The 14,845-nt window shown below is 35.0% G+C and overlaps 1 protein-coding gene across 5 annotated transcripts; it reads left to right on the top strand.

The window, feature by feature from the left end:
* Window positions 1–3,033: 3,033 nt before the first annotated feature.
* LOC108969474 lies at window positions 3,034–13,974 on the top strand. Of its 5 annotated transcripts, none has more exons than XM_018934220.1 (4): window positions 3,034–3,055; window positions 5,258–5,666; window positions 10,523–10,690; window positions 13,359–13,974. In XM_018934220.1, the coding sequence occupies exons 2-4, from the start codon at window positions 5,639–5,641 to the stop codon at window positions 13,391–13,393; spliced, it is 231 nt and encodes a 76-aa protein (XP_018789765.1). In that variant the 5' UTR covers window positions 3,034–3,055; window positions 5,258–5,638; the 3' UTR covers window positions 13,394–13,974. The 5 variants fall into 5 exon arrangements, with proteins under 5 accessions (XP_018789765.1, XP_018789767.1, XP_018789764.1 ...); XM_018934222.1 differs by lacking the exon at window positions 3,034–3,055 and adding an exon at window positions 3,130–3,153; XM_018934219.1 differs by lacking the exon at window positions 3,034–3,055 and adding an exon at window positions 3,191–3,395.
* The last annotated feature ends 871 nt before the right edge of the window (window positions 13,975–14,845 follow it).

The following is a 14,845-nucleotide window of genomic DNA, read 5'->3' on the forward strand; positions in this document are numbered from 1 at the left end:
TAGTGTTTCGATTTGTAAATCTAATTTACTTCTGCTATTTTACTAATGCATAGGAATATATAGCCTTAGGCTCGCACTATATTGTTTAAATTATTACATTGTTTTATTATAAAGGAACATATACATATATATATGTATGAATATTGCACATACATATGTACATTAAAAAATATTTTTATTCTTAAACTTGCCAGATTCAAGGCCCAAGATGTAGTTTCAAAATTAAATTAACTCCAATTTATCACAAAGCTGGGGACAACCATATCTAAACTTCATTTAAAAGTGTAGTGTTCCAAAAAGTAAATTTATAGGCTTTGAACTAGCAATTTTGCCGGATGTGGTCAGCAACATTTTTCTGTCCAAACACCTCAAGAAGGCTCGCTGGACTAAAATTATCAGACAATGGAAATGTAATTGTTAGACTCTGGTCTATTTTGAAACAAGAGATCAAGTGTTCTATTAAAATTATATGAAAATGTTGGAAGATCATTATAATTGGAGTATCGCTCTGTATGACAAATAAAATTAATAAAAGTATCGAATTTTGCAGCAAAAAAATAGCTTATCTGTTAGGTGACGATTCCCTTCCCAAAATTATTACAATTGGTCCATTATCTTCCTTACACCCTAAATTGAATGAGATTATTTGCCCACCCAAAGGAATGACTGAAATACCAATTCACAATAATACGGCATTTTAGGTGGCGATATCATCTCACCACTCGTTTTTGAGAAATCCAAAATTATATCATAGTTACGCAGATTGGCTAGCATTATTGCAAACGCACTCAAACACAATTTAATAAAACAGTTAACGTTGCTTACATAAGATAAATTATTGAAAACAAAGCGAAAACTCCCCTTTTCCAATGAAAGAAGTAAAAAAACTAAAATATCACATTGATTGTCTGTGCAACATAAAGAATAAAATCAAAATTTGTTTTACAAAATAAATGTACGACAATGACGTATTAATAAATACATTTAATTACATATATAGTACGTATGCATATGTATGTAGACAAATGCGTTGAACGGTTTCAAACATTTGCTATGTACACATATTTGTTATTGTTATTATTTTTTTAATTTCACTTCAGTACCGAGTGACTAATGAGATAATCAATAAAAATATACAAAGACATAATCAAAAACAATAAACATGGAGGCTTCTTATCAACTGAAATTTTTCAATCACTTATACGTCATAAGACCATTTTGTTACTTGTGATGGCAAATTGAAAAAAAAAGGCGCGATGGAGATTCCAAGCGAAGTCAGGTCCTTCTAAACCTTGTTTTTCTAACGGAGTGGAGGTCTTATCGCTCTTTGCTTCCACCGGCAAGTACTGCGTAGAATACTACTTTCAGAGCTGTCGTGTTTTCGTCCATTCGGACGACATTACCTAGCCAGGATAGCCGCTGTTTATTAATTCGCCGAACTATTTCAATGCCGTCATATTTGTCTCATACAGCTCTTCGTTATATCGAATGCGATATTCGCCATGGCCAACGCGCAAAGGACCATAAATCTTTCTCTTCAAAACTCGTAACGTTGACTCATCAGATGTTGTCATCGTCCATGCCTTATAGAGTTTGGATTTTGTTCGTCGAGAGAGGATTGCCTCCTCATTTCGAAGTAACAGCTCTTGGTAATAGTTATTCTGCGTTGGATTTCGAGGCTGACATTGTTGTTGCTGTTAATGCTGGTTGGTTGCCTTCGTTCACTACCAGAACCATTCGAATAACTTCCTTGTCAAGTCTGGAGAAAGCAGAATAAACGGCGCAGTTGTTAAGGCCAATGATATCAATATCATCGGATTATAGCAGATTGTACCTTCTCTATTCTATTCTGCAGCTCGAATCATTTTCTCCAAGAGTAGATGGAAGAAACCGCACGAGAGGGAGTCGCTTTGTCTGAAACCTCGTTTGGTATCGAACGGCTCGGAGTGGTCCTTCCCGATGCTGACGGAGATTTTGGTATTGCTCAACGTCAGTTATACAGCCGTATTAGTTTTGCGGGGATACCAAGTACAGACATAACGGCATAGAGATATCACCTAAAACTAATCGAGTTAAATATAGGGTTATATATACAAGGTACAAGTTTCATCAAGACGTCTTAACTTTTACTCAGGTAATAGCTTGCATGAACGGACGGACAGTCATCCGGATTTCAACTTTTCTCATCATTCTTATCATTTATACTATAAACAAAATATAATCGTGTAATATATCGTTTTTTTTTTAGGTGACATATACAACCTTTAGATGAACAAGACTATTTATTATACTCTGTAGCAACACGTTGCAAGAGTATAGAAATTCGAAAGAATTTGTGGAAATTATTTCCTAATGCTCGAACACAAGACAAATGGTATACGGAATTTTAAATTAAATTTTTAGAATTCTCGTGTGGATTAAGCGAATCAGTAACTTCACACACAGTAATCCACAAAAGAATTTCAAAAATTTCACTACTTTTATAATTTCATTTGAACTTCATGCCAGTGGTAGGTACTGCCGGTAAAACCAACGACACCAGAGACATGGAGAGTGTGTGAGATGAGGCTTAAGAAAAAAACTTTTATTGATGAAATAATATCTTTTAGCTGCAAAGCAATATGAACAGCTAGGCTGCTAGCAGCGCGGCGGCTATGACGAATGATTTACGACGAAACTCTTGTGATGATAACCAACGGCGACAGCAGTTTGGCTGCCAACGTTGTCAAAATAAAATACATATGTATGTGTCTGTATATATGGAAGGTAGTCTCAAAGTCAAAGGCAGTGACGAGAGGCGCGAAGAAATTGATGTGGTATTTAATGCGCACAAATGTATGGTATAAGTGTGTACATATGTGCGTTTGTACGGCTCTGCGTATATTTATGTGCGTACGCATACACACTATTATCTGGCGGCTAGATGATTTATTGCTTTCTTGCCAAGGGGAAACGCAGCTGAAAGTGTATTTGCAAATATTGGTCATTCAGTAAAGCAAAGAACGTGAACGAACTGACAACGCGTGCGACAGATGTTTTATGTAAATTTTTAGTGGTAAACCGTGATCCAAAGTGCTAACAATAAATATTAAATATTAGTTAAACGATATTTTGTGCGCAAAACTGTTCGTGATGTGAAGACTTCTCTTAGAAGTATGACCGCATAGTTTAGCATAATTCAAATTCAGTGCGCGCCAAGTAGCGATATATACATTTTGCCGCATGTAATTATGGGATTTCGTACATACGATGGCGGCCCGATAAATACATATGCTACGTATAAGAGCAACGGAGATTGAAAAAAAAGACATAGTCTTCTGTTAGCGCGTTACACCCAACGTTTCTTCAACTTCTTTAAGCTGTTTGGAAATAAGCTTTATGGAGGCCCGCAAGTGGTAGGTCTCTGTAGCAGCGATACCCTCCTCTGTCGACACAAGTTTCTACCAAACGAGTGACATTTTCAAGTTTGTGGAAAGGATATTTCTGTCAAAGCTGTCATGGTGACGTCGTTCTCTTTTCTCGCCAAATGAGTCCGTATTTTCTTCACTTCACCATCGAATCGGACGGTTGTGACCGTTGTCCTTCTCTTCCACTACTTCGACTTTTCTTGGGTTTCTTGTGTGTATCAGATCCATAATTCGTCGTACGTTTAAAACGACGCTGAAACTTCTTCACATTGCGCTTAAACCTGACGTGCGACCACGTTAATCAATTTTGACATCCGCTTTCTAAAGTGAAAATTCATCGTATACTGCACACTAGCGCTTATTGATTTCCCTGCGCGATTTCTGTGAGAATGTACTTTACAACAATGTAGTAGGATAGTGGCGTCGTTGGTTGGTGTTGTTAAATATACTATATGTATAAGTATATCGGACTACCCTCGAAGGCATATACATACATATTAATTGTGAATACGATTCACCGACGCTTTTGAGACTTTGCTTGCGTGTAGCATATTTTTTATTAATTTTATTATTTTCTATCAAGTTTTCTCTTGTTTTTATAAGTTTATATTGTTGTTGCAACTAATAGTCTACAAATCCCAATATATTATCTCCAGCTAACAAGCAACACATTTGAATCATCCCGACACTTATGTAGATAACAACAGAGCAATGCCGCTGCTGGCATCAGCGTCGCAGCCAAACCGCAATCGCTAACAACAACGAGGCGCATAATCTGCGCGATCGCAATCTATTAGCCATTAGCCGGCAATTGTTGTTTGTATACACCTACTTATACATACAGCGGCATGCACGTCTTTTAGCTAGCAGTAATCCGATTGCGTTGAGCCATTCAGCCACTGAGGCGCTGAGGCGCTGAGCCGCTGATCGGCAGTTCCGTCGCGTCGCCGCTGCTACTCAGTTGTCGCGCCGCGCCGCAAAAGTTCTATAAAACTAACGTACGTTTAGCGTTCCACTGTGATTCTTTCTTACGTCTGCGACAGTGTTGGCTGCGGTTGATTAAACGATTGCTCATTCAAGTGTTGCAACGAGCGCGTTTCCTGTTTCGTATCCAGTCGACGGGTCCACGTTAGAGCTTCAACAGTAAACGCTTCACAAAGCAACAGTCTGTCATTCGTTATTTTTTTATTATTATTTGTAATCTTGTAGAAGGATCGAACGCATCCGTATTGATCCCATTATCCAACCTTTTGAGTTTGCCGCCATAGCTTTCGAGGCAAATATCCGCGCCAGGTTTCAAAAAATTAATACGCTGCAACATTGTATGTCGCATACATGCATTCATACGTACGTTGCAGACGCTTGCAGCAAAGGCAAAGCACAGCGCCAAACAGGCTTTAAGTCAATTTCTAATATTTCGGCTTGTCCACTGAGGATACGGTTACCACGCGCGTTCCTCCTTCGTCCAGTCGCCTTGTAGAGTGCTGTCTGCGTGCGCGCACGCTTTCTTACAAACATACAACGCAGCGTACAGTTTTGTGTGCGAAAGTGTGTGCGTGCGTGTGTATTGAAATCTTTTCGCGGTTCAAATGATCGACTTCGATCGCGAACTTTATTTGCCAATCGCGCACTTTACGGTCCATCGATCGGTTTAGTTCGCTTTCATCCACGGCATTGTGCGTTTATTAGAACCGCAAAGAGGCGCCTGAGTTTCAACAACCATTCCTTACGGTGTTTGTAGCGAAAATTCGTTAATGTTTTTTAAATAATTTTGTTATATTTTTTGTTTGTTTAAAGTTGTAAAAAAAAAAAAAAACATCAGTTAAACGTGTGTTGTTTATATTTTACAGAAGAGAGGATATAAAATTAAAATTTCAAAGCAAAAAAGAGGCGTCAGTAAATAACTTATATAAACTTACATTTAATCAGTCAGTGCCAAAAAGTGRGTGTATTCTATTCTGTGCTTCTACGTATACGCAAATAAAGGCTGTTACCCTGTTGCAAGCCCTACTTCGTGGCGACTCTTAATTGAACAAGTGAACTATCTTGGCCAGTGCTTAGTTTCCAGCCTTATTTTAACGTTATTACGTAAATACGTATCCATATAAGGCAGATATCTACATAGTATATATAAAAAAGACAGCAATTTACGGCGAAGCCAGATCTTGTTGCATTACTTTTTGTTGGATTAACGGAGCCATCGTTGTCGCAGTAATATTAAATTGAGGAATATGAAGCTCTTCGCCATCATTTTAACCCGTACGTAAACATATTTTAGCATTTTTCGTTTATAACACTATTAAGTAAGAGTAAACTAGGGGATTCGATAGTTTTGATTTTTCTTTAGACTTTATACCCGAAATAAGTTGAGGCGTATTTTGTTAATGCTTCTTAATTTAAYCAGAGTGGTTCCTTGTGAGGAATCAATTGTATACAAACATACATTATTAACGAAGAAATTCTGAAATTTTTGGAAAAAAAATATTTAAAACTCGGCCATTGCGACGCTATTTCCGGTAAAAGGTGGGCCCGCGTTGGCAGGATAAATCSTTACAGGATCATCTAAAGTGAAAAAAATACATGTTTTAGTTAAAATCTTAACCTAGAACTTGGACGAAGGAAAAAAATAAAAATTGGATTGGTCATTTTTACAAAGAAACTGAAAGTTTCAGTGAAAATTTCGTGAAATTTTTTTCAAATAGTTGTAATCGAAAAAAAAAATTCTTCGTCCAGATATTAAGTAATTGTATCTCAAAGGTCTTTGCAAAATTTCAAGAAGATCGGTTGAGTAGTTCTCGAGAAATCTTGCCAACCGACTTCAAAAGAACGGTTTCGAGAAAAACGTGTTTAAAGTCACAGCACAAGTTCTCAAGGCTGTGTATCCGAAACTATTACWTAGATCAACTTGAAACTTTAGAACAATATTCTAGAAGCATTCTACATTTGAATCTATATATATGAAAGAATGTTGTGTTAGTTACACCATTTATAACTCACGAAAGAATGAACCGATATGGCGGAAAATTGGTGGGGAGGTAGCTTAGAATGAGGGTAATTACWTAGAATAMCTTTTATTTCTTTATGTCAAAATTTAATACAACTCATAAGCAATGACTGWGGATTGGACTTCAGTGGAAAATGATGGAGCTATGTYTYTATTGTCACACACCGACGCAAAAATTCGGTTTATTACSAKTAAAGAGCACTCAAAGACTTCTCAGAATCAGTTATATGTTGGATTATGAACTTGCGAGGCACCMACTGTGCACAGAGCACAGGTAGTAGTAGTATCATCTATGTACCAGCCACAGTGGCGTGGACGGGTTCTCTAGTAATATAATATAATAAGAAAAGTCGATTTTTGAAACCTGTAAACCCATGTAACCCCTTAAGTAGCGCTAAGCTGACTGAACTCTCTGTGCTAACCTGAGACCGAAGAGTACAAAGCCACCTTTTGCTTGGAACATTGAATGACCATTACTCAAATTTCGTCAAATCCTAAAACAAATACTTGATGTGGCAAGGTATTTATTATATCTTAAACACCAGAATAAATTTCCTGAACGCTATTGGCACTATAAATATGTATATAAAATCCATATATGTATATTAAAAAGGAGTTAAAAAGAAGTCTTTAAAATTAGTGGAAACAGAGAGGTAGAGATTTGACAAAAGTAGTAATAATATTTTTAGCACGGAATATCAATCTTTCTCAAAATTACGCCCAAATATCGATACTATCGAAAGTGACTCATTGTTTTGCAGTTTCAAAATCATTTTTCCCATATAAAATTTTATAACTAAATAATTTCTATAAAATATTATTTGTATCAATGGCCACACACATACGTATTGGGTATTTAAAAAGAAACGCAGTATGCGTTGATCCGACTTATTCCTACTATTTTAATTCGATTACAAATGAATTATTAAAAGCACGTACATTCCTACTGGCACATTCTTCTGTAAATAAATAAACATCTGTGACTCATACAGCATTTGCATCTAGATAGAAGGGCATAGGATAAATATTTAATAATAGTTTAAGAATTATTATAGTCAAATGTATACCGATTACAACGATATTCCATTTTTTTCTAATTTTGGGCACTAATTATCTCTTCACTAAGAAAAAGAATACTTCACTCCATACTAAATACGATGACAAATTCTTTCTGAAAATAGGCGCCCAACTTCATAAAGTTTTCGCAAACCAAATATTCCTGGACGGATCATGTATAGCCTGAAATATTGCGCCTGGGAAAACTAACTGCTTAGCAGTGTTTGGCACTGTTTAAACGCAATATAAGATTCTGCGTCTCACTGGCAAAGCTTCTTTGAAAAAGYAAAGCTGTCTTATCGGTGGAAGAGGGAATAGCCAGCGGGTTTTGAGATCCATAAGACATGCTCTTTATCTGACTGCATTATACTCGAACTGCAAAACAAAATCTCTACTACTCTTCCATGGCAATTGGTGCTCGGATTTCTGACCTTGCGACTTCTTTTTAATTTCAAAAGTAATAAATGAAATTTGAGTAGCATGAGGAATTATCAACGCCACGGCGGACGTTTTTGAAGATAAAAATAAATAATTTTTCAGACAGTTAAAGGATTGCTGGGCTTAAGAATCCTTGAATAAATATATGAMCTGTGCTTGATATTATATGCAGTTAGTTTTGCAATTATATATGTACATACATATGTATATATGCCTATATATTGACATGTAAAGTAAAAACTATGTGAACTACTCACCAATGTTATAAAAGCTCTATCCGACCATCTGGGGAATATCAATTTCGTCATGTCTAAAATTGTGTGTACTTGATAATGTATAGAATATTTTTTATTTAAATAAATATTATTACGCCACTTCAATTATACACATACAGTTTCCCTTCTGCATGGCAATGGAATGTGTGGAACGATGGGCTGAAAGGGGCGGTGTGTGCACTCGTAATTGCGACGATCTGGTATGTAGCGCGGCCAGACCAATTGGCGTCTATCGACTCGCGGGTTTTTATGCGCTGTCTGTTTATTATTTTAATGTGGTATTGGGAATTTGTATTTAAATTCATTAATATGGGTGAGATAAGCGACAAAGTGTTGAATGCAAGTGAAGATTAAAAACGATATATACATACATTACTAAACACATATACATAGTGACATACAATGTGTAGTAGTGAATGAATTCACAAAAAACGTGTTTCGCATATATTTCAATGAAATACATTTTTTTTCTTATCTCCTTGAAAATTACATATAAAACTTTCAAATAGTAAAAGCTTATAGAATTTTTAGCAAATGCGTTCACTTTTTTGTAAAACTATTTTAGACGATGAAGCTCATGCGACAAAGTTTTATATTTGTTAGCCTGAATTCGCTTCAGCTAAATCCGACTCTAAAATTCGATTTTCTCTCGGTTTATAAGTGTACTAGCAGTTGGATTATTGCATATTTTGGAAATAGCGAAGAGGTGTACGCACTAAAAACCAAACAATCGTCTTAATCACAGCCAAATTGAAATAGGAAATGGTTTCACTTAATAATTTAAGCTTTACCACTGAAACCGTATATAATAAATGGGTACACGTAAGTAAACGCTAAGATTGATAGTTTGTAAAAACAGGAAGCACGAAAAAGTTCTTGACTGATTTCGCTCATGTTGAAATCACATTATGTTTAAGGGACCAACTAATCGGTCCGCTTTTTTTATAAATAAATACATTCTTGACGAATACAAAATTATTTTTTTATGTTTATTTATTGGATGTATAATAGTTAAATAAATTATTGAAATGGCACGTAAAGCCGATTGTAGTGGCAATTTCGATCTAAAACAAAAATTTCAAATATATTATTAATCTATAAGTAAGTCGCCATCGCGCTATGGAAGCTTTTATTTTTTTTTTTTTTTTGAAATTTTAATGACGTTCAAAATATTCTCTCCACATTGGAATTAAATATCTTCAAAACTCTTCCTTTGAGAGGGGAAACCATTTTGAAAAATACCATTCTGAGAAGCAACGCGTTTAGAAATTGTCTCGCAGCGTTAACCACTCTGTTCCTTTTCTACAAGAAACGCTGTAGCGACCGTAATAGTTTGAATTTCGATTTCAAAATGTTGAGGGAATGTTTATTACAGTGTATACTAAAGACAGGTGAAGATCTGGAGTGATTACATTTAAGTTAGGCATTGATTTATAACCAATTTTCAATAAGAGCGAAACAAACGTTTTTTTAAATAAAGCAAAAACGTTTTGGGATATCAATGAAATGTTATCCTGTAAAAGTACATTCAAAGCGATTATGTATGGAACTCGATTTCTTTTGCATGGTCACCACGGGCACGCTTACAGGAGTTCAGACACCAAACCGAATTTTCGAAGGTTTTCAAGCATAAATCGGCTGAAAATGCTGCAATTTCACGTTTGATTTTCATATGAAGTTCATCAATCGTTTCTGGCTTGTTGGCATAGATCATAGACTTGACCTAAAGGAAACGGTCTAACGGCGTCAAATCGCACGACCAAGGCGGCCAATTGACTGGGCCATTTCGTGAGATAACACGTTCACCAAACTTGGTTTTAAATAAATCGATTGTGACATTCGTTGTGTGGTTTGTGGCGGGCCAAAAATATTTGGTTATCATTGAGCAGTAGCTATTCGCAGTCACAGTAACGTGCCGGTTTTGATCATAACGGAGGAAGTGCGAACCAATGACGCCGCCGGCAGAAAAACCACACCAAACCGCAACTTTTTCGAAGGTTTTAGCGCTGAAGGTGTAATACAGTAGTTTTGAACATAACCGTTTTTGCAACAAGTTTTGGTCCGATTTTGGGCATCAGTAATAACTAACTCTTTTGAGCATATCCGACTGTTAATTATATTGAGTTATCATTATAAAATATAATATACTTTAATATTATTCTTGCATGCCCAGAACATCTTAAACAGAGCAGATGACTACGTTATTCTGATAAAATGTTTTATTGTTAGAAGGCAGTGGTATGCGTTAAGTATTTTTAATATTATTATGTAAACATACTTAATTATTTAGTCACATTCACATTCACGTACATTTATGTTTATTGTTATTTTTCTTAAAATAGTTGCCTTGTACGCCTTCGCATTGGCGCAATCGCTGGCGAAYGTTAAGTGTCAAATGAATTGTGATCTGCAGGACTTTAGACCGGTATGTGGTATAGATGACGCTGGAAAGACGAAAACCTTCAATAATCTGTGCATTCTGAAGACAGAGAATTGCCTGCGACATCTTTGTAAGTAAAAAATTAAAATATGTACCTATAAATTATACATRCATATATGTAGATATGTACTTTCATAAAAGAATAATTGCGAATGCAGTTTTAATGCTAATTGACAGCATAGTCWATAACTTTGTAACTTTTTTAAGTAGAGCGAAATTTTTAGATATCAAAAAGGATATTAAAATCAATCTAACAGAAGTGATTGAATAATAAAAGTGCAATTTTATAAGAAAAAAAAATGCGATAAGTCGCTTACAAAGCAGCGACAGACAAAATCCTAGATAAAAGCTTAATTAATTGTTCRCAACACTAAGAAATTCTCCATTAACTTGCGAAGTTTTACATAAAGAGGGATTATCTACGAGTATTTACTTTTTCCTACACATTATCACCATTGAGAGTTTCAGGTGAATAAACCAGCTAAGATTAAGTTTTGGACGAAATTCCTAGCGATTTATCGTTTGCTTCAACTGAACAAGCATTTTCTTGGATCTGATAAGATAGAGATTGCGCCAAAGGCCATATCCATTGAAGACGGATGTGAAAGCGATTTGAAAGCAACTTAAGCAATTTTGAAATATTTTCGTTGATTTGTGACGAGGCTAAATATGTAATGCGCTAACCACGTTTCTTAGAGCTATCACATACTTAAAATATAATGAACAATAAGGCCGACACTTTCCGCTTTTCCTTATCTTCTCAGTCAACTTTATCTTACGTTAAACCAAAACTTGTATGCTATCCTAAATAACAATATTTTTTCGAATACAATTAAAGACCATGATCTTAGTGATCATACTGCCTGTACAGACCTTATAGAACTACATCGATTGGTTGTTTCGTCTGAGAGCATTTTTTTTTTTACTCATTACTCACACCGTACGCATTATCTGCAAACCGAATTATTTGACTGCTGCATATTTTCTCGTTTCTACCCTTAGAAGGTCTATCTACAAAGCATGACAAACTCAAGAATATCACAAACACAAGAAAAAACAAGCAATAAAGGGCTACGTTCGGGTGTAACCGAACATTTTATACCCTTGCAACTTGCAAAGACCACAGACCGAAGAATTCCTTCAGGTGCCGGAAAAACTTTGTATTAAGTATCATCCCAAATTTATCTGTTTTTGCCAATACCATATACTATTAGCATGCCACATACCAAAAAAATGTCCTCTGGGTTTTATTAGGCCTACCTTACATGTAGACACTAATCACATGGAGTAAAGTCAGCCGGAGATAACTCACATATTGGCCGATATATGCATTATAAAAGCACCCTAAAGTTCGAAAATCTTTATATTATTTTTATGGGGGCTTAGGGAAGTATTGAGCCGATTCAACCAATTTTTGATGCACAGAGATACTATTGCCTGGAAAGGATTCTCTCTGAATTCCAATTTGAGTCCATATTTCTGCTATTTGGGCTTGATCAGTTTTGGTTGGATATGGGAAATTATAATAAGGCGCCATACTTCAAAGGCATTATTCGTGTACACTTGTATCCCATTGTATTAATTATTTGTGGATTTKTACMCTGGAAAGTGAAATATTGAAATATAATTTAAAACGGTATTCTGTGGGAACTAGCTGATTGTAGACCGATTTTGCCAATTGTCATACTGTGGCATAGGAATATGAGAAACATGTCACGTACTAAATTTACTGAAAATCGGTCGGTCGGTCGGTCGAGTCCCTGGATATGTGATTTAACCAAAAGCCTTCTCATGCTGGTGTACATAATTAGTTATTGATTTATAATACTTTTAGTAGTTTTTAACCGTACCGTTATATGGGAAGTGAGCGGGGTATCATCCGATTTCATCCATTTTTAACCGTCGGGAGGAATTCTCATAATATTTGAGCTGAGTAAATTTAGTTGTTGTAACCTTAGTGATTGAGGAGATATATCATTAAACTTATTGGAGGGCGGGGCTACACCTACTTTTTCAAAATTGCTTGCTCAGTGGTACCCCTTTCTATTGCGATCCCCTGTGCAAAAAAATATAAAAAAATTATTTTATATCTTAATTTAATGCTTAGTTATGACACTTTAAGTTCCTTGTGTTAATGGCGTTTTGTGGGCTTGGCAGTGGTCTGATTATGTGGAACTATAGACGAATATGTGGACAGACAGGTAGTCACCCGGATTTCAACTTTTCTCCTCGTTCTGATCATTTATATATACATAAGCTCGTATCTATCTCGCTCAGTTTTAGCTGATACGTACAACCGTTCGGTGAACAAGACTATTATACCCTGTTGCAACATGTTGCAAGAGTGTACAAATCAACACTTAAGATATGGTTTATAAGACTGTATCGTCACCTAAAATGCAAAATACCGTAACATCACATTCATAAGTTTACAARCGAGGAAAAAGGATATAATAGAAATCACTCATTTTGTAAAAAAAAAAATGAGTTTTGGTTATAAAATGATTATATAATATATTGGTTATATCTGACAGCGGAATCTTATGCCACATACTTGTATATGTAACATGATGTAGTGAATCGTAAACAATAAAAACATCAATTTCGATTTTTTTTATTTAACGTCGTTTTGCATTTTAGGTGACTATATGTAATATTTCAMTCGTAGTCGACCTTTATAATTTTACATAGCTAATTACTTAATATGAATAATATTTATATACTTTTTTTCGTTGCAGCATTCCAGAAAACTTCCGATGGCGTATGTCCATAGATGCTAATTATATAAAACAAAGAAACAGTACTAACTTGCAAACATCAGTGATCCAGTTCTAAAAATTAACAATTAAATTAGTTAATAAACTAAGTGCAAATTATGTATGTCGAGCAATTTTATCGTTTTCTTCATTAACTGATACTTTTCATACGCACATTTTCATCTCAATATTTTAACACAAATTTGAAAGGTTCTTGTCGAAGCAAATTATCTATGACATCATTTTAAATATACTATACATATATTACCCAACAGATATAAAACTTATGTTTTTTGGAAATTTTACAATAAAAAATCATATTATATATAATATATCCAGGGAGGCGAGTCTAACACGAACCGCCGCTCTTGGTTCATGCCAGCATGTATATGAAAGCAATCGGACTAAATTCTACATTTCAATATGTAAATTCTGGAATTTCGTATATGACATTCAAGCAGCAGCTGTTGGTTACAATGTAGTCCTAAGTGGGTTTTGAGTGATATTCTTAAGTTTTGATTTGGAAAAGTCGTACATTTACTGTAAATTTGCATGTATACAAATGTAAAGAAATAAAAATATAAATGCGTAATGCAAATATTTCTCCATTGAAGTTTAACGGAAAAGCAAAGGGTTACTGTTAATACTACCAGACTGCCGGATAAGTTCTTCGAATTGTTAGATACATATGTAATTAATTTTAAGATCCAGCGAATCATAAACTATTTACTTACTTGAAGAAAGGAATATCATTTTGGTTAAGTTTTCAAATTATTTGAAAAACCTCATTACTGCCAGTCTTAAAACATGTACTTCTTCCAGTCGAAATTTCGAGTCATCAATATATACACAGCCACACATTTCGATCGCAGACGACAAATGGAGTGAGAAGAACGACAARCCAGCTAGTTAGGGAGTAAGCTTGAATTATTTGTACTCTTCAAATGAATAATCTCCATTGGATCAGCTTATAAAATATCAATCTTCCAAAAAAAAAAATACTCTAGAAAAAAAGTTTAAAAAAGATTATTTTACGAAAATAATTTCTTTGGACCAAATGCCACACAATTCTAATTTTGCTCATACAGTACGCGTCCATTAATTACCTAGTCCAGTGATTCCCAAACTTAGTTTTGCCATTCCCCGGTAAAATTCACACTGCCCTTTCGTGACCCACTTAATAATATTAAACTCAAGACTGTTATATGAGATTACATAATAATACACGTTTAATAATAGTAAAATATATGTTTCATTAATATTAAATTATAATATTTTGGTATCTTTGGTACTAACTTTTTTGTGCGAAGTATGTTCATATGATAYAAGATCACGTATGTGACTCAGAGAATGCTTTTTTACATTCTCTGTGTGACTTTGTATATTTTTCTTCAAAGCATTTCTCTTTGTTCATTCTCGCATGAATTCAGTCGTTTTACAAATATTATATTTCTGCCTTTGAACGTGCT

Source organism: Bactrocera latifrons, unplaced genomic scaffold, assembly GCF_001853355.1.
Source record: "Bactrocera latifrons isolate USDA-ARS-PBARC rearing strain unplaced genomic scaffold, ASM185335v1 scaffold_253, whole genome shotgun sequence".
In the NCBI taxonomy this organism is placed as follows: Eukaryota; Metazoa; Arthropoda; class Insecta; order Diptera; family Tephritidae; genus Bactrocera; species Bactrocera latifrons.